Below are 21,030 nucleotides of genomic sequence, written 5' to 3' on the forward strand. Positions count from 1 at the left end.
ATAAAGTTGGAGTCTGAACCAAATTTCAGAAAACAAAATAGCAATTTATTACATTTTGATTTTATTACTTTGACAGATTGGTAAGGTTTTAAGGAATACATCAGAATCCTTAATAATTTTTTTTATACAGTTAATACTAAATCACATAAGTAAGCATAAATAAATAAAATAATAAAAAGCACTGTTTAATAAACTTACTAAATACAATTTGTTATGTGAATTTCTAGCATAAGATTAAAATATATGACTTATATTTCATCTTCTATAACATTTTATATCAACTTTAAAAGTAGCAACTTCAAGATTTAGTTTTTTGATCAATTCAGATCTAACAGATAATATAAGTAAAGAGATGAAACTTTATTGACTAACTAAAAGATATGCCAACGAGATAGCTATGATTCTGCTAACAATATTTCAGATCTGATTGTCACAGATTAACTAATGAAAACTGTAGTAGAAAATATCAGCTTATTATTTGCAATATACTTTAGATGTAGGTATATTATAATATTACAAATTTTGTTTTCTTGCAATGAGATCTTCTCAATCCATAATGTTCAGGAATAATCATATGAAAACTAATGAATAAAACCGAATCAAGACAAATAATGATCAACTAATAGAAAAACATGCAATGCAAAATACAAAATTAACAATAAAAGCATTGAAAGAAAATACTGGCAACAACAAAATATGTTATTGGAATAATTGAATATTAACCACTATTTAAAACTAAACTTCAAATTTTGATGAAATACTACAATATTAGATAGACATACAATACAATAAACTCTTTAAAGTTCCAAAAACAATACTGTAATAAATAAATAATTGAAGTTTAAAAACACTTTGCTGAAGAAGAAGATATCAAATTACATAAAAAGGATTCAAATGAAATTTTATATAATCAACAATCAATGGCAAATATAGTTATTTGGTGCTCTTAGGGAATGCAGATTACAAAGTCCCTCACTTAAAAGATAACTTAGTTTCATATTTCCGTACATTTTAAAAATGATTTTTTCTTACTTTTTTACTTTATTAAAATATATTTGTCCTTATCAGTTATGATCTGAAACTGCCTGGCATCCATATTTTTACAAAATATTATTAAAACAGAGGTTCAGTGTTTATAAATATTCTAATAACCAGTGGACATAATGAAACATAAAGGAACCTGATCAATTATGATTAAGAGTTAATAATATCGTCATTTTTTTTTTTTATCATTTACAAAATTTCTAACTTTAAGAAACATTTTTTATTTGGCATCTAGGAAAATAAAAGTTTTTTTTTAACTACTTGCTTGTGGCCACCTCCCTGGATAACATAGTTCTGAAATCTGCCCTTATCAATAATTCCGGAGAATCAGTTGATCGTCAAAAGGCGGTTAAAATGCAGCATAATTAAGGTAAAAAGTTTATCAGCAAATTATTCAATACACTTTAATTTACACTTGTATTTTAAAATACTCGTCTGAATGCTACCATTTTCTGCTGCATTTTCTCGCAATCCCTGGTTTTGATCAGATCTAAGCCGACTGTATATTGACGCTATTGGTAGAATTGTATATTGACGTATTATTGGTAGAAGAACTGGCATAATTTAATTAATCAATAATAATAATTTAATTTGTAAAAGTTAATTATAAATTTTATCAGCGAAAATTATATTTTCAGTGTTTTAAAATAAGTCCTGATATATGTATGTAACCATATAATTTTTTTAAGCAGACACGTGGCCGAAGACAAAGAAGACACTTTTGAATTTTAAAGTTCGCATTTATTCCATCCCGGGAGGCATGATTTATGTACAATAAGCGCTAACGGACTAGCGTCCCGTTCCCCAGCGATACAAGAGCGTACAAGGAAAAGCTAAAAAGGGGGAGAAATTATTTTTCCCAGTATTTATATACTGTGAGATTCTGATAGGGAATTCTTTACACGTGTCGATTTGGATAGGGGAATTTAGGTATCTTTTAGAAGAATTTGTTTAGGTCGACAACTTTTTATCTTTTCACTAGGAGAGTGGGAAGCGCTGAATTAAGCATTTTTACAGAGCTTTCTGTTGTATTAATTAAATAGAAAATGTGGAATGGAATCAGGAAATAAGAGAATATTTTAGAATGAAGTTAATATGGGCTGAATTACGATAAAACTTTGGGAATTAATTAGGATATAATTTAGATTCAAAAATACCATTACATGTATATATAAAAATCGAAGTTTTTTCACTTTAATCTAGAATTATATCTGAAAAAAAAAAAAGAGAAAACCCTTACAGCCCCGCCTACATAGTGAAATTAGGGATTTTTTCCCCCCGAATTCTTTTATAATGAATTTTTGCCATTTTCATTCGGACTATATCTTGTGCCTATTGCTCATTCATTAATGGGTCGATATTACTAGTTTAAATAGAAAAAAAAAAATAATAATGTTCTTACAAGTGGCACATGATTCCTTAACAATTCTTCTGGCAAATCAGGAAATTTTGTCTTCATCTCCAGGAACAGATGCATACTGGCAATGTTCCTACTTGCCATTTTCAGTGGCAGTCTCTTCCAACATAGTAAGCTATTTTATTGGGTTCCTACGATTAAATGCATGAAGTTAGAGAAATGATAATAATAATAAAAAATATATCAACTTTTTAGAGATGAATTTAGAAGCATACCGACTCATTTTTGGTTTAAAAAAAGTTGAACATTAAAAGATTATATGCACAGATAATTTTTTTAAGCAGTTAAATCTTTAGGAAGGAACAGAATAAATTTTAATTAAAAAATAAATGATCTTATAAGGTACCATTTATATCATTATAATTGATAAAGAGAATAATTTTTATTTAATCTATTAAAATGAATAATAACTTTATTTTCATCAAGTTCTTTATCATAATAATTAAACATTTCAAAACTCAAGTAATTTATAGGTAAAAAAATTAATGGGATGAACTTAAAAAAAAAGCATTGCATAATTTTTACGATATAATTAATTTACGACTTTGTTTAAAATAATAGAAATTAGAATTTTGATTGCTATTAATTGAAAATGAATCAAACGGTTTTTGCGTTTTCATGCATGCGAATGTACGACAAACAGACAGTCAACTCGTTAAAGGACTCGATTCAAAATTTGGTAAGGATTTACACTTTAGATGCTAAAGCTGTGTACCAAATTTCATTTATCTAGCTCTTTCCGCTTTATAATTAACGATTCCATTTGTACTCAGACAGATATGCAAACCTCTTGCAAACAAACTCCGTTCAAAATTTGGAAACTGATTTTTTTTTTTTTTTGTACTATTACAATACTTTCTCTTAGTATATTGTATGAGGAAATAACAATATGATGTTTAAAAAAATACTTTTTTTTTCTAATCCTTATCGTAAAATAAAAACATCTGATTCTTAAGTGCTCCAACATAATAACGAAATCATTGTTATCACGTCGAAACAAAGCTTGCCAAATATTTATTCAGTATGATCAAGAAAATGCCGCTAAAATGTAGTAAATATTAGGTACTCGTTCAGATAAGAATACCATTTCTTTTGCTCTTTACTCCTCCAGAATATATTCAAGTCCTGATAAGAAAAGTTTGACCGCTGTATTCCAAGATATAATGAAGTCGTTTATTTGTACTTCAAGGATCAGTTAGCCTTCCTAAGTTTATTTTCACAGAATCCCAAACGCTCATTATTATACTGCTGATAATAGCTGTCAAGGATATCAAGCAGGAGCTGTCAAAATGAGTGGACGGTTAATAACGTCTGTAGATATCTTTGAGAAAATCTTTCTAATATAAAAATACTCAAGATTCAACATTTCTGTATCTGTATTAATACAGAACAATGGGTGGAGCTTTACATATCAGACCCTTTGATTCAGAGTTACCAAATTTGGCACGAATACATTTTAGAGGGTGCAATGTGAACCTTAGATATTTATTTCAATAAATTGAAAATTAAGGCAGATCGACATTTTTTCGCAATAACTTCCAAAAAAAAATTTAAAAAATCTTGCATGAAAATGACTTTACAGCATTATAAAAACTAAGTTATTTTTTTTTAACGATAACAATTTCATCATAACGTAATATGTTTCTTCAAAATTTTCTAAGTTAACTTATCTAAATAATATATTTCATAGTTGTGATGAAATTCAAATTGTTTTGATTTCTCATCAACAATTTAATCGCGTGATTTTTCTTGATTATTAAAAAGATTCTGTTATTATCTGTATAGTTTATATGAGGAATAAAAAAAAAAGTTAAAATGCTTGCAATATGACCTTGATACCTTGAAAGGATGGCAAGTAATTAGAAAATAAAATAACCGGATAATTACGATTTAATAGCATTGTCATAGAAAGCTACACCATGTTTAGTTTAGTTATATTAACGTCCCGTTTGAAGCAACACTAGGGCTATTTTGGGACGGACCTCGTAATTTTGAACCCTGGCCAGATGACGAGGACGACACCTGAGCTGGCACCCCCCTCTCCACACCAGCGGGAGGACGTTTGGTCATGACGGATTTAACGTGCAACAGACCCCCTTACACGACGGTTCTTCGGTGGAATCGGATCTCGAACCTGAAACCCTCCGGTTCCTAAGCCGAGACCTTACCACCAGGCCACCGCGGCCCAAAGCTACATCATGAGAAAGGTACAGCGGGAGTGGTCACCCCAAAACTTTCTCGCGTTCTCTCTAATAAAGGTGTTATCCCAGAGAACGCCTTGTATGGTATTGGCGTACAATAATTAATATTACCCTTTGGATTGAATATAGTATTTTTACTGAGTCTATCTGTAATGCTTGGCGAGTTATTTGGCAATTAAACCCTGCTATGCGATTAATAGTATAAGAAAATCGAATCTGTGTTTTAAACACGTTTTTCCGAACCGACTGAAACAAAAAAATTGGCAGAGACCAATTGACTAGAGATCGTAACCACAAGATCTTATACCAAATTTGATTTATTTAAGTTATTGCATCCTTGAGTTGCGCATTTACATGTTTCTGAAAGTACAGACCGTCCTTTGTTGAACTTGACCCAAAATTTGATAAGCATCTAGACTATAGATGTTAATTCTGTGTATAGAATTTTATCTATCTAGTTCTCTTCATTTTGTAGCTATCGTGTTAAATTATATTCGAACAGCACGACAGACAGACTTCCTTTGAGTGGATTTTGCTCAAAACTTGATAGAAATTTACAGATTCTGTATAAAGACCATATACCAAATTTCATCTATCTAAATCAAAGTGTTTTTGAGTTTTCTTTATCACAGACAGACGGGCATTTTCCAAAAATGTATCTTTCGAGCTCAGGAAGGTCTACAACGTGGCGATTCGTCAAAATCTCGAGTTCGAATTTTTTGACGATTACTATACTTTCTCTAGACTATGCATACGAGAAAGTAATAAACATTATGTGAAAGTTATTAAAATAACGCGACTCTATTGTCTATCAGAATGAGATATTAAAAATTTTCATTTGAGGGAATCCTGAATATCAGAGTTGTGCACAAGCTGTTTCATGGAAAATTAAAAGCAACTAATATTCTCGGCGAATCGGTTAATGGATAAAATCTATAGGCACATAATCTATATATGGCATAATATCTAAAAAATATACTATAAATTTACATTTAAATTAAAAAAATAAAATAAACAGTTTTCAGGTCTTCTTTATTATTAACTGTACATGAAATTCAGACTTCCAACATTAGGATGGACGCTTTAATAAAAAACACCTATATACATGTCCAAATAATTTTGGCAATGAGTTTGTAATATTAAAATAATAAATTTTAATAACAAACTTAAAGAAATTGTATGATATTATACAGATGAGATTTCTACATTGCCCGATAAGTTAATAACAAACGAAATATATAATTTTATTCAGAAATAAGTTCCACAATCGAATATGAGAAAAATAAATACTATAGAAAAATGTCATTTTTTTTTTTTTTGCATTATTTCCAAAAATTTAGGAAATATGCCATCAATTTTTAAAAATGTTCTTTAAATAACATTAATTGTTTTCAGAGCATGTGAAAACTATCAATCAAGATTCAACGGATGTTGGTGTTTCAATTGGATTCTTTCATAATTATGTTGCTTCATGTTGATAAGTGGAATGTAATGAATTGCTTATATAATATTGAAATTATCAAGGGTTATTATACGTAACTAAGATCGATGATAATGTCACATAAATAATATTTTAACTGTCAGCAAATTATATAATACATGCTCAGTAAATTATTTTCTAACCTATAATTTTTTTAAACTAGCCACTTTCAGCGACTACTTATTCGCCCCACTATATTAGTAACATTGATTCAATCAAGTCAGCCAATTGAGAGGAATTATATCCTATCACAACAAATGGAAATACCAATTTAAATCATACTAGCATTGGTTTGTTAAGTTCGTTAAGTGACCATATAACTAACTAGGTGAAATCATCCCAGCTGCTAAATTTGAAGATTGTGCCGTTTTTATCTCGCAGTATCTCTTGAAAACGGAGGACAGTAGAGGGTAGGCGAGCATTGATGACATATAAGATGTCATGAGCATCCAAATGGAATAAAAAGCGGTGAAACAAATATAGTGACTAGGGCTGGGGGATTGAGATTTCCTTCCATTAAGTAGGTGCAGTGAAGTAGTTTTCTAGAAAACTGGGTAGGATGTGGCGACTAATGATTATTTAGAGGCCTTGAACTCTCACATGAAACATAAATTGTCGAAATTGGATCAGAGATTGCGGATGGTTGATTGATTCTTTGTTTAGCCACTTATTGAAACATATAGATGAAGTGAAATCGTGTTGAGTCATATCAGTTCGAGATGATGTAATAGAATTTTTTCGCCATTCTCTTTCTGAAGGAATTTCCAATTTTGTGAAACCTTATGACAAATGCCTCGAATGGTTATTATATCGTAAAGTAAAGTTCTGTTGTATATTTTCAATTGCATATAATAAAAATTCTGAATTTACGAGTGTCTGTCAACAATCACCAAATGGAATTCACTTTCAGTCTGTTCTCGTTATTAAGATATTACAATATTTATCAGAAAACAGTTCAGATTCTGCTACTAGTAAAATTATAGTCTTCATTAACATTCTTTCCACAAACAGTATGACTGACAATACGAGAGCTTTGATGTTGCTTTTTAAACGCGCGCGCGCGCACGCACACACACATGCACACGCAAATATATAAAAGGACGGAATTTTTCCTGATAAGCATTATTATCAAAAGAGTATGAGAAGCATTTGCAAAGAATAAATAATTTCAGAAATATTTATAAAAAAAGAAAAAGCTAATGAACTTTTATGTTCCAAAATGAAACAAGAATAACGGATTTATTTTTTTAATAAATTTCAACAACAGTAATAAATTAATTCACTTGCATTGTTTTTAATATGACAAACGATTTTGCATGCTTGCAAAAAAATCACTCAAAACATTCTATACGGCAGATCACTGCCTTAGAATTAACAATTTTAATATTGGCATATTTATTTCTTAAACAGATGCTAGCTAAGAAAGCGTTTAACAAAACACTAAATACGTTTAAAGCTAATTGAAATGTTAGTTTTTTTCCAACAATAATTTCAAAAGAAAATTTTGCACAAAAATCATATGCATACACCTTTAAAAAAAGTTTTTCAATGATTATTTCTTTGTCTCTCTCTCCCTCGATTCTTAATAAAATTTTCAAATTATTTTAAAGACAATTAAGACCACAATCTATAAATAAAATGAAGACAAGTGAATCAAGCTTAAGCTTATCATTACGATGTTTCGGGCAAGAAGTTCGAATCCCCTCCAAATCTTTTAACAAAGTTACACCACAAAATCATTTTTATAAATCAACACGAAAATCATAGCCTTATATGTATGATTTTTTTAAAAATTATAGCAACTCTTAAAATAATAAAATAAAAGCCAGCACTGATCGAGAAAACGTTTCATTTTTCAGAAGTCTGATTAAAAGCAATTCTTTTGTAATTAGATGTTTATAACTATTTCATCACTGCCAAATTAAAAATAAACAATGATAAAAACTAACTTACTGAATTGCACGCAAGCAGACGATAAAAATCTTGTTATTACAGCATCATTAATTAGTGAGGGATAAAAAATGGGATTCAAACTTCAAATGTAACCAAAATGAAAATTACACTGACCTAGCAAAGATAATTTGAACCTTATCGCACAAAGACAACGGAACAAAGTTTTTAGAAAATTCGATAAGATAGGCGACGCAATTCAGAGAGAGATAAATGACTATTCCACAAAATACTAGGTAGCTAACATTGCTGATCAGAAAAATGTTAGAGGTTTTTCTTAAAAAAATATGGCAGCATGAATTCTAAAGGTACGTCAATTTCCAAATAACACGAATGAGCAGTTTCCTGTCTGTGTGTCAGAAATAGAATGACTGTTCTGATAAGTCAAGCAAAATTGTTGATAAATGATTACTAGAGTTGACTATTTCGAATAATAAAAATAATAATGTTCCAAAAAAAGGGGGGGGGGGCATGCTCTTGACAAGACTAATCTTATATAAAATCACCGCTGAAAAAAAAATGAAACATGTTTCTCAATCTAAATTTAACTTGGTCAGTAACTCATATTATTTTTCAATCAGATCCACTTTATATACGTCTGTCATGTATTATTTATTACAATGAATTACATTTAATTTAACATATGGATTTTTTACATCAGTTTTTATAAAAATGTGTATTTATTTTTGTCATTTGAATTGTAATGTTAAGTTACATTTTGAAGAAGCACTATCGATGAATTAACTTTATAATCAGGGTTATATAAATTAATAAATTCTAAACTTAAAAATAACGAAATTATATCTTATTATCACAGTTTTTTTTATTGATTAAGATAAAAGTCAACAGAAAAGGATTTATTGAGAAAATCTGGATATTACCTACATTGGCTATATTATCTTCACAAACAGGCGTTCTGCGAAATTTAAAATTTTAAAGCGAAAATAAAAAGTGAAAACAAAAATTTTAAATATTTAAAGAAGATAGGTAGCACTAATAACCAATTGTTTTTCCTTTTTTCATCATCACTTTAACCGACACAATTTTCGTTTGCAATAAGAATGGTCGCATTATTCTCAGATATGATATAAAATGCGATAAAGCAACGAATAGGATTAATTACCTAGAACCGTTTTTAAAAAGATACGATGAATTTTAGAGAAATTAATATTTCTTTTTCCAGGAGGATGCGGCGGTCGAGTTTTCAAAATCACTAAGTCAAACTAGAGGCTCAAAAATCGGTTCCATCATAATACAGGCTGAATACAAGCTAAATTTAAAGTAGATAAACCTTAAATGCCAAGTAATACTTTTAAATAAAAAATCCAATTTTGTCTTTTAAAATATTACAAGAATAAGTTTAAAGCTTTAATACCTATTGTTGCTAATAGTAAACATACAGAACATGCTATTAAATCAATTTAAAACATACACATGGCGGCACAAAAATACAGCTGAAAAACAAATATAAACTGATGTTTTTCACTTGCGACTGCATGTTCTTTTTATTTCATTACGGTTTCGAATGCCAAATTTTATTCTGCGATACTGAATTAAAAGTCCTTCCCCCCCTCAACCAATGATTAATCTTACCAAATGGTAACCAGCAGTTTCATAACCGAAACCACGCTTAAAACAACATATGACTTTTTAAAAATCTTTTTTCATTATTTATTTGAGAAATGATTTAATTACATTTAAATCATTTTTTTTAAAAAATTAACTCAAGGGTTAAAATACCCTTACACTGTTGTCAGGAGGAAGTATGAAACGTGTGATCATCATCATTTGGCAACGATAGAAAATACCAGCTTACCAGTTTGAAAATACCAGGTCCAACAGAATAGTATCACTTCACAAGAATTTAATTTGACTGATTTGCATCAAAGCTATTAAATGGTATTGCGACAGATCTTCTAAACTTAAAGGTAGTATAGTAGTAAGTAATCTAAAGATGTAAATGACACCTGTTGTATAAAAATGTATAAGACACCTGTTCTAGACCTGGATGTATTACTCACCTGGCAGAATAAATACGTCCCACGTCTACCTTATTCAGTGAATAACTTGCGGAATAACGTGTCGAAGCCACATTTTCTATTAAAGGAATTAATATTTCTCGAAAAGATTACAGCGGCTACTTCACAAGAGAACCGTAGTAAAAAAAAAAAATTAACATTTTAATGGTGTTTCATAATCCACTTAGATTAGCTTAGTTAGATCAAATTCACAAGCTAATATATTTCAATGAAATTCAAGAATAATAAAAGTTTTGCTACTGTCTTTTTCAATACAGGGAGACAATTTTTCTACAAAAGGAGTGGAACGCTATATTGAAGCTGCCTTCAAAAGATCCTTCTGCAAAAAAGTTTAAAAGGATATACACGGAGACGCCCCCCCCTTTTTTTTCAATTTGCAAAATGCAAATGAATAAAAGCTGCTTCTCATTCACCATTTCTATTTTCTAATAGTAAAAAAAAAAAAAAAAAAAAAAAAAAAAAGCTTTTAAGAATATTGAGGATTCTTATAGACTGAAACAATCTAAGCATGCTTTTGAACAAATTGTCTCTCATACCTTAACAAAGGATAATGTGACTGGTTCTAAAGCTAAACAATTTAGAATAAATATATTCTGGAAAGTTAAATGCGCATGAAACATGAACATGAAAATATATCTAAACGATTTAACTGAAATTAAATGTAACCAATATCGATGGCGAAACAGATATCGCTAAAGACGACAAGCATATTAATTAGTAAAGTAATATAATTTTGAAAAACAGTTTGAAAAAAAAAAAAAGAAGAAAGAAAGATTCTACGAACATCGATGTTAAACAAAGACCATAACGAAAGTAGTAACTATTTGAATCATATAACTTTCGTTTCCACAGTACTGTCAGATGGCAAAATGTACACGAATGAGAATTCTTCAGTGTTTTAATAAATCGTCCAAGAAAATTTCCACAGTAGTTCTCGAAATAAAAACCAATTTTAATTAAATAATATGCTACCAAATGTGAAATTAAATGAATTAGAAAAAAGATGAATGGAAGCCGACATCTAATAAAACAGTAAGTTCATTAATTGCACCATCGTGCCTTATTTCCTGTCTAATTTCCATTTCAAAATTGCTAATTAGTTGTTGAAACAGGATTACATTAATTAACATTATTCTTAAAGATTTACATTGTTCTTTCAGGAAATCGGTACCAAAGTTCCTTATGATAACAAATGAGAAGTTATAATTATTTTAATTGTTAATTAAAGGTAAGAAAGCGGCATTAGATTTCTAAAAAAAGAAAGACAAGATCCATAATTGTGTATGTTAATTGTTATAAACGACATATTTCACATTTTAGCTACTGTTTATAGGCTGTTATAAATAAAGAAATTGCAATAAGCACGATGAAAAAATTACATTGATCTACGGCCTATATATATTATTTTAAAAATTAAGTAAAATTAGCTTTAAATGAGATCAGTTTTTACTTGCCTTCATTTTTTTTTCTTCCTCTAAATATATTATTCCTTATTATAATCTTTATTCCCTAAGGAATTATTACAAAATTCATTATTATATTCTACAATTGTTCTGCTTACTGTATTTATATTCACATGTTTGTGCTGATATTAAATACATATTTTGTGCACACGTTATGGTTGACATATAATTAAGAGTAAGTTTTAAACAGCGGGAGAGGTCCCTCCAAAACTTTCTCGCATACTCTCAGAGATAGACAGATTTGCAAAAATACGTTGTTTGAACTCGAGGAGATCTAAAATGTAGATATTCCTCATATATTCCGAATTCGGCCCCCCCCCCTCCACTAATGATTACAATACTCTCTCTAAACTTCGTATATGAAAAAGTAAAAATAAAATAACGATAGACGAATGAAACCTAAAATATTATGCCACAATATTTCAATTCAAAAAGTTCAATCCCTCTTAACCTTTTCTATGTCCGTGGGAAGTATGCTTCCCACCAAATTTATCAATCTTTGTATGAAATTATGTAGGTTGGCATAAGTTCTGACAAATTTTTTTAGTAAATCAGAAACTTAGATGCTTCAGTTCTTTATCTCAGACAAAATGATGTATCTTGAATTTGTTACTTAATTATTAATTAACCAAATTAATCGAATTAAATTTATCTAATAAGCTCAATGAATCCCTTTTCTTATTCTAATTTCAAGCCTAAAAATATTTTAACATAATATGACTAGAAAAAAATGGCCCTTTAAAGGGTTTTATATATATATATATATATATATATATATATATATATATATATATATATATATATATATTAAAATCAGAGGGGGGGGGGAATTGATAAAAAATTGGTAGCAATGTATTATTTTTACTTTTGAAGCAGAGTAAAAAGTTTTTATATTATTTTCTATCATAACTAAAAGATACCTTCATTTTAAACAAATAATAAAATAGTAATGAAATAAAATCTTCAACTAGAGGTGAAGGTGGATTCCTCCAGACATTCTTCCACATTTGTTAATAAAGCTATTTAAGCCAACACCCCCCACCCCACCTTATTGTCGATCTTGTGAAAAGTTATTTTCACACAGTATTGAATAAACGCGTTTTCTGTTTCTTAATAGAAACTTTTTCTTTAGAACACCGAGTAGGCTTTCCCGATGGAAAACTCTTTGACCTATCAAAACCAAAATTATAATTTTACGGAGCTAACAAGATAACATTACAAGCCTTTAGTAACAATTTTAAATAATTAATTTAATTCTAGCACATGTTTAGTAACAAGATATTTAATGCTTTGCATTCTGGTACAAGGAGTTAAATAAAATTTGGTATCATTTGCACTTTGTCTCCTCTCAGGCACCATTTATAAAATATTTCGATTATTAAACAGACCGACAATTTAGTTTAGTTTAGTTATATTAACGTCCCGGGTTATTAGTGTTTAGTTATATTAACATTAGGGCTATTTTGGGACGGACCTCGTAATTTTGAACCGCGGTCAGATGACGAGGACGACACCTGAGCTGGCACCCCCCTCTCCACACCACACTAGCGGGAGGACGTTTGGTCAGGACGGATTTAACGTGCAACAGATCCCCTACACGACGGTTCTTCGGTGGAATCGGGTCTCGAATCTGAAACCCTCCGGTTCCGAAGCCGAGACATTACCACCCGGCCACCGCGGCCTAAACAGACCCACAGAGTGTAAGAAGATGTAGATTAATTTTTCGAAGAATACCAATATATATATTTAGAGAGAGAGATCGCAATAAACAAGTCATTATATTTAGTGAATAATTTTACTTTTAATTATTTTTATATTGCAGAGGATTAAAGAAATTGTTGCGTTTACCTGCATAAAAATGTACAGGCTAACAGACTGTCAAACCGTTGATGGATCTGATACAAAATTTGATAAGTATCTACAATTAGATGTTAAAACTGTGTACAATTTTTAAAAGTTTGCTTTTAGCGTTTTGTAATTCACTTGTACTTGCAAGTGAAACTTCTTGGACAAACTTCTTGTGAATGCATTTCTTACCAAATTTGATAAGAATAGACCAATTTGGTGTACAGTAAAACAAACATACTCAATTTTCAAAATATTTTTTGAGTTATCATGTTCACAAATGAACAGAGAAAAGGACAGACAGATATAATTTTCAAAAAATGATTTCTTCGGGCTTAGAATTTCTGACGATTGCAATATTTTCTCTTTATATACTTAGTGTAGGAGAAGAAAATGTAAATAAAAAAAAATCGCGATTAATTTTTTTTATGCATGCAAATCATATACGAATAGAAAGTCCTGTAACAATAGAATTCCATCTTTTTACAATGTTAGGAAAATGCAATAAAGAATATTATTCAATAAATGTAAAAAAGCCTTATTCCCTCGCTTAGACTATATATATATTAAAAAAAAAAAAAAACACTTATACTCTCGTATTACTTAGAATGACTGATTATGTCTCGCTTCTAAAAAACAAATGCCGTACTGTCGGTCTATACGACGGAGATAGATTACCTTTACACGCCAAGTTCGCCAAGGCGAGAAAAACGCGCATTTAAAAATATAATTCACGCGCTTTCTTTTCTGCATCGAGCAAAAGGACAATGTTAAATGTGACAGATGAAAAACCGACTCTCAACACAATGGATAATGCTTTGTATACAGTCTTGTGTAACGAAATCGTACTATGGGCGTAGAACGGAAAACGAGCTAATTAAATTATAATGAGTGTTTGGATGCTGAAAGAGCTCGTGCCGTGACGCAGATAATAAATACGGACAGTCTCCAAGGGCTGATACTAGAATTTTCACGCATTTTTTTGAACAATTCTGTGATGACCAAATCTATTCTGAATGGCCAAATAGTGCAGTACAATGAGACAAATATAGACTGTTTGTAAATAGAGATTTTAATATAGACACTTGCAGTTATATATAAAGAACAATATACAGAAATGCATATTGCGAAACCTTCCCAATTAATTTACTAAAAGCAATTATGTGTAGTTAATTCTTTCTAGGGTTAAAAAAGGATTAAAAGAAAGTTTGAATGTGAACCTTGTTCAAATATCAAGAGCGGCCCGAGTGCTCAAAATTTTATTTTCAGATTCACACAAGAGTATTTTGTGCTACGTAGTATAGAGAAGCATTATGCATTTATTATGAATTTTGGGTACCTTTTCTTTAAATCGATTGAAATAAAAATTTGACACATAACTGTAATTTTAGTAGCAAGATCATATACCAAACTTCATCTATCTAAGTTGTTGCGTTCTTGAGTAAATGCGTTAACATGCATACTACTACATAGACTGACAGACAGTCAATCTGTTGAAGGATTGGTTTCAAATTTGGATATACACTTTAGATTTTTAACACTTTCAAAGCTACCGACGAGATATCTCGTCTTTCAGTTACTTCCAATTACAGGTTTCTGTGGGCTAAAATTTGTCTCTTATGCCAGTTTAGATAGGTTGATAGATATGTATTAGAAAGTTCAACCTATCTAAACTGGCATAAGGGACAAATTTTCGCCCATTAGAAGTATCTGAAAGACGGGATATCTCGTCGGTAGGGTTGAAAGTGTTAATCTGTATAATGAATCTTATCAATTATTATTTTTTTTTGTAGTTATTATAGGCACTTGCATACGGATAAACAAATTTTCTATGAATGTATTTCGTTCAAAATTTCATAGAAATCTACAAATTTAGAGTAAAAACCATACGCCGTCACCGTTAAATTTCATCCGTCTGGCACAAAGAGTTTATTAATTATTGTATTCAATTTTAATTAGACTTATTGCATTTATCATATTTTAATTAGCATTTTAATTAAAAAATTACACAATATCCTAGCGTTTTTCCGCCATAACTTTCAAAAATATTATTGTACAGAATACTGAAATAGTAGTGAAATGCTTTTGACTGTACATTGTGCTTTTACATCATTTTAAAATTCAGTTTTTTCAAAGATATGAAATAAATTAGAGTGCAATCTTTTAATGAATTTTTATAATTAAAAACATTTTTAGCAAAGTTTTTAATTATATTTTTTATTGTTATAATGAGATTCAAACCGTTTTCATTGTTTTGACATATAATTAATTTAGTGATTTTCTTCCATTTTAAAAGCTAAGACAGAAAGATTCAGCTTATTTTCTCCGCAGTTTACGTGTGGAACGAGGATGTGAAATTACAGTACAGCGAAAAACAGCGTACAATTAGAAAGTAGATTAATCGGATTAAGCACTAAGTATATAAAAATAGCACTACGATAATATGGTTGTTGAGTTCATTAGGACTGATAGATATAAGGTTATCTTAATAGACACAATAGATATAAGGTTATCTTAATAACATGTCTGTCGCAATTTGATGCTTAAAAATACAGTATTGAGCATTAAATTATGCACGAAAGATGTAATTGATAGTAGTCATAACCAGTATTCGTGCCGAATATGTTGGTCACCTGAATATCCAAGTATTTAAAATAATCAAGTAAATCACAGAGCCAGTCTCGCAGCTCCAACCACTAGTTCGAATTCATTTATTTTTATTATATTCTTCTGACTTATTCATCAAAAGTCGTTTACCGTCCGTCACTCTACATTTTCGACATAAATTTCAAAAACACTGAAGAGGAAAAAACCATTATAGAGTTCACAGCCTTAACAACAGGACTGATTTCGCCAATTTGCAAGCATTGCTAACTAATTAGAATACTCTATATTTATTAATTTAAAATAGGCCTCACTTTTGATGTGGCAAGATGAACTTCATTAAGGTTGGTTGACATGACTAGAATAATACAACTTACGTAGCTGGCAAATAGCTGGTCGTTGAAGACGAGTAGAACACATGTAATGAAATAAGCAGAAATAACCTCATTAAATCATATTTTATTTTTCTTTACCATTAAACAGAAGTTTCGTTTTTAAGTAGCTTTTAAAAGCTCTTCATTAAAACAATGACTACGAATTCATCAAAACCAGACACAAAACCGGAAAAAGGTGCGAAAGAGCAAGCTGGCGACATTTTAACAGCCGAATAGGGAAAATTCCCGTTTTGGAAATGAAACTAAAGTAAAAAATTAGCTTACGCAAAAATAGTTCAAGACATTTAAGTTTAGCTATTAGATGCCGATAGGAGCGGAAAACTTGCGCAACTACAATTGATATAATGTTAAACAATTACTAAAAATCCTCTTGAAGTTATATTTAAATTAATTAAAGTGGGCACAATTTTGAAAAAGCTAATAAATTGAATCTATTACATAGTCGCATTTGGCGATCTGCTGGTTCTTCAGGATATTGCTTATATTTAATTTTAGTTCAATCCTTTAGATAAAAATTCTAGTTCACGATTCCGTCAAATTGCCAGGCATTAAAGCTCTGTTATTTTAACTGACCAACGTCTGTTCATTGTGTACATAAACCTTTTTAATGGAGATTAGCCCCTTCACATCATAGAAGTATTAAAAATATAAATACGTGGTTCATCTCTTCATGTTCTAAATTTTGTGGAATTGTTTTTCACTTTTTTATTTATCATGTAAACTATACAGATATTAAATAGAATCCCTCTTTAGTTTTCAACAATGGAAGAAAATCATAAAATTCAATATTTGAAAAAACAATGAAAGCGGTTTGAATTTCAGGGCAACAATACAATCTATCGTTGAAATAAGGTTTTATATATATATAAATATCCATAATTCCAAAAAATTTGTACTACAATTAAATTGGTACGATTAAAAAGATTATTTTTGGAATTCATAAAAATGCAAAAATTACTTTTAGGCAGTGATATTCTTGGAACTTATCGCGGAAAACTGAATTAAAATTTTACTCAATTTCTAACCAATTAAAATTTAACTATAATTTCAAAAAAATAAAAATGCTTCGAAATGCACATTCCCAACAATAGCTGCAGGCTAACTGGTCTGGCCAATAACACGCACGCGCACACGCACGCACAATGAACACACAACGCACACATGTAACTGAAGCGTAAAGAATATTTCATTGAATATGATTCCTTGGCACGAAAGGACTGTATAAAAAGTAGGCTTCATAATTTTTTCAGCAGTATATTTATTGACTTAAAAACAAAATAAAATATTATTACTTATGCAATTTAAATTTTCTTAAAAGTACAACCAAAAGCTGAAAATGATGATGAATTTGAGAAATCCTCATTGAATCATTCTTCGATGCATTGCATAAATTTTGAAAAAATATTCTGAAGTGCACATAAAACTTCAATGTTGAACAAGTCAGTTTTCTGTGTTTATATTTTTTTAAGAATATGTGAGGTTTCAGAAAAAGAGTTCTTATTGAAATTTTATCACTTCGGCTCTAATTTCAAGTTAAAATTTTATGGGAGCAGACAGAAAATTAAAAAGATGCATAATACAATGAATGGAATATCGTAAAGCTTTTATATCAGTCATATTACTATCACAATTTGAAGCTTAAAAATATCTTGTTGAAGAAGTTATTAAGAAACTAAGGTACATAAAATATTTAATCGAAAATTTTAGTGAGCATTAATCCTGGCGAACCAGCCGGTCGCCAAAAGCGACAAGTATTTATATTAAAAAATTATAGCATGCACGTTGTCACTCATATACGAAGTAAATATTGTGTGTTTAACATGGTAATGTTAATAAGCTGGTATTATTGTTTGTAAATAGAGACATGTATTAAAAAATAGTGCAAAATGCTGACCAGGCCTGGTCATTATACCTAGAACTAACAAATTTAAAAGTTAGTTACTTCTTGGATAGTAAGTTATCTTTAAAAAAGAATTTTCAAACAAAATTTGAAAGGCAATTCTTAGATAACAGATGTTCTTTAATAAAGATTTTTTAAAAAAAATTTGTATTACATTTTAACTAAAAAAAAAAAAAACTAAAAAAAACCCACATTTTTTCTTAGTAATTAAGGGCCATATTATCAACAAAGAAATCATTTTTACACGCCTTTAACACAAAAAATTAGCTTTTCAGTAAGTAATATTAACTATGTATATTTCCATGAAATTTGTTCGTTAATTTTAATAAATTTTTAAAAATTGTTTCAAAATAGGTTTTACAGCAATATTTATACATTTCTTTAGTAACTGCATTTATACGCGAATATGTCGAAGCGATTTTAAAGAATTCTTTTGTGCGCATGTTACCATTGTTATAAAAAAGATTAAATTTAAAAAATAATATAAATAGAGACGAATATAGTAGAAAACAAATTCATATTATAATTTTCAGACTGAAGGTTCGAATCTCTTTCAATTTTTAAAGAATTTCTGTAATTTTAATATATTTCGTCATTCTGTTTAATGAAAATATTAAATATATTTATTTGCTTTCATGTTATAGTAAATATAATTTCATAAACCGTCAAAATGAAAAACATTACAACCAAAAAAAAAAAAAGCATATTTGGAAAAATATTTTTATAAGTATAAGATGAAATAAAAGTCATTTTCTTTTTAAATTCGAACTTAAAAACGAAATGAAAAAAAGTGCAGACGATTATTTAGAATTCTGTTAGGAGTTTTTTTGCTACTGGAAATCGTCGTTATTTAATTGCGTAGCACATTTGCAGAATTATTTAAGACCACATTAAGATTATTTTTTTTTTTAAGTATACGACAGAGTCCAGAGAAGAATACTTTTTTTTGAAACAGCAAACAATGAGTATTAATTTTAAGTTAATGATATTTAAAACTCTTATCCTAACGTAATTTTAAGTTAATAATATTTAAAACTCTTATCCTAACGATCCTGATTAGTTAATAGACTCCGATTGTTATCTCGGTTTCTTTTCAACAAATAGTTAAGTCTTGAATAATTAGGGTCGGAGCACTCGAGGTCTTGGAACTCGATTCATCACTCCTCTCATGGATCGTCTTATATCGGATGATGTAGCATTAAACGAGACATTGGTATAATACAGAAAATCCATCTACTTCCCAAGAAAGAAGCAAAACCTGATGAGAAAGAAAGAGATCTATGTATGTCATCCGTTTGGCGACTTTATTGCTGCCAAGTGTTCTCGCCAATTTTCACTCAAACTGTCAACTGTAAAACAGTTGCCAAGTTTATAATGATGGATAGATACAAAATAAAAATGCTTGGAATTTAAATAATCTGAAGTCGCCGTACAATTTTATCAGAGATTATCTTTTTTTATCTCAGATGTAATCTTTCTTTTAGGTATTTTATCTAGCAGATTTCTTGAACCGTGAAATTTCAAAGTTAGTTTTTGTAAACGTACGTGCACCCAAAAGAAGTACCGTTTTTTAGACCTTTATCAATCCGAAAAATATATTTTCGAATTAGGTGTATCGGCTGATTAATTTGTTTATAAGCACTATAACTCAAAAGTAGAGACGTCTACAGAAACAAAATTTGGCACATGATATTTTTTCTAAATTATAATTTTATCCCAAATTTCAGAAGAGATCGATACAAAGGAAATGTGTCTGCTCGATTTTCTGAACTGCTCGATTTACGTATAAATTTCATAAGCTATATCTTCGGACTCTCACTTTTTTTGCTCTGGATAGAGTTTATATTATTAAGTCTGTTAAGAATAAAAATTATTTTGAGATAAAAATTTATTATTTCATTATTAATGTGCTTCTTAAATAAATTTTAATTTACCCTCAAGAAATCCGAAAATCATATTTGTCACCGACATAAAATATCTGAATTTTTAAAGAGTCCACACCTCAAATAGCTTAGAACCTCATAAAATCTAAAACTGTCAATAAATGTGCATGTGATCATGACAATTCGAAAATACCATGAACCAATTAAATAAAATTTTCTGTGTGCCTTTATCTTTAGAATTTTATATTTGTATTATAAAATTTGACAAAAGGTTTCACGCACAGTCTCAGTCATGCATGTAAATATGACAACTGAGAAATGCAGATAATCAATTAAATGACATTTAACGTGCAGTCCTGACGTCTTTTACGGAATATTAGGCTCTTTCAGTTAAAGGACAGAAGCTTAAAGTGCACACTCAATTTCATTCGCTGCACGGTGAAGCAAAACACAAACGCACGACCTTATAACTCTAATTTGGTGGTCGTCCATCCGCTGGTTAATACTGTGACGGAAAAATAATCCATCAGATGGATACATGTGAAAAATAATAGACCCAGTAACGGATAACGATATTTTATTGGACAAGAAAGCATGAAAACGCAGGTAGCAAAATACAGCCGATAAGAATACAAGGGCAGCATTTGTAGAAATAAACAACACATACTCAAGCAGAAAATTGTTAGTAAACAATCAAAAGCAGCAAAAAGTGTTCAGAAAGAACTTGATACAGATCAATACTCCAATGTTACAATTTATTCACCTCCTCTATCACGTTTCTATTCAGTCTATCCAGTGTGGTTTTATAG

General features: G+C 29.7%; 1 protein-coding gene across 4 annotated transcripts in view; it reads right to left on the minus strand.

The window, feature by feature from the left end:
* The window catches only part of LOC129975022 (TGF-beta-activated kinase 1 and MAP3K7-binding protein 2-like), a 60,014-nt gene that overhangs the window by 20,916 nt on the left and 18,068 nt on the right, over nt 1-21,030 (minus strand). For 3 of the 4 annotated variants that reach the window (XM_056087885.1, XM_056087883.1, XM_056087882.1), the window contains exon 2: nt 2,447-2,592. In XM_056087885.1, coding sequence (XP_055943860.1) covers nt 2,447-2,545 — 99 coding nt within the window. In that variant the 5' untranslated portion in view covers nt 2,546-2,592. Of the gene's footprint in view, nt 1-2,446; nt 2,593-8,095; nt 8,215-21,030 lie in introns of those variants that run through there. The other variant, XM_056087884.1, reaches the window with a different exon arrangement.

Source organism: Argiope bruennichi, chromosome 7 (assembly GCF_947563725.1).
Source record: "Argiope bruennichi chromosome 7, qqArgBrue1.1, whole genome shotgun sequence".
Lineage (NCBI taxonomy): Eukaryota > Metazoa > Arthropoda > Arachnida > Araneae > Araneidae > Argiope > Argiope bruennichi.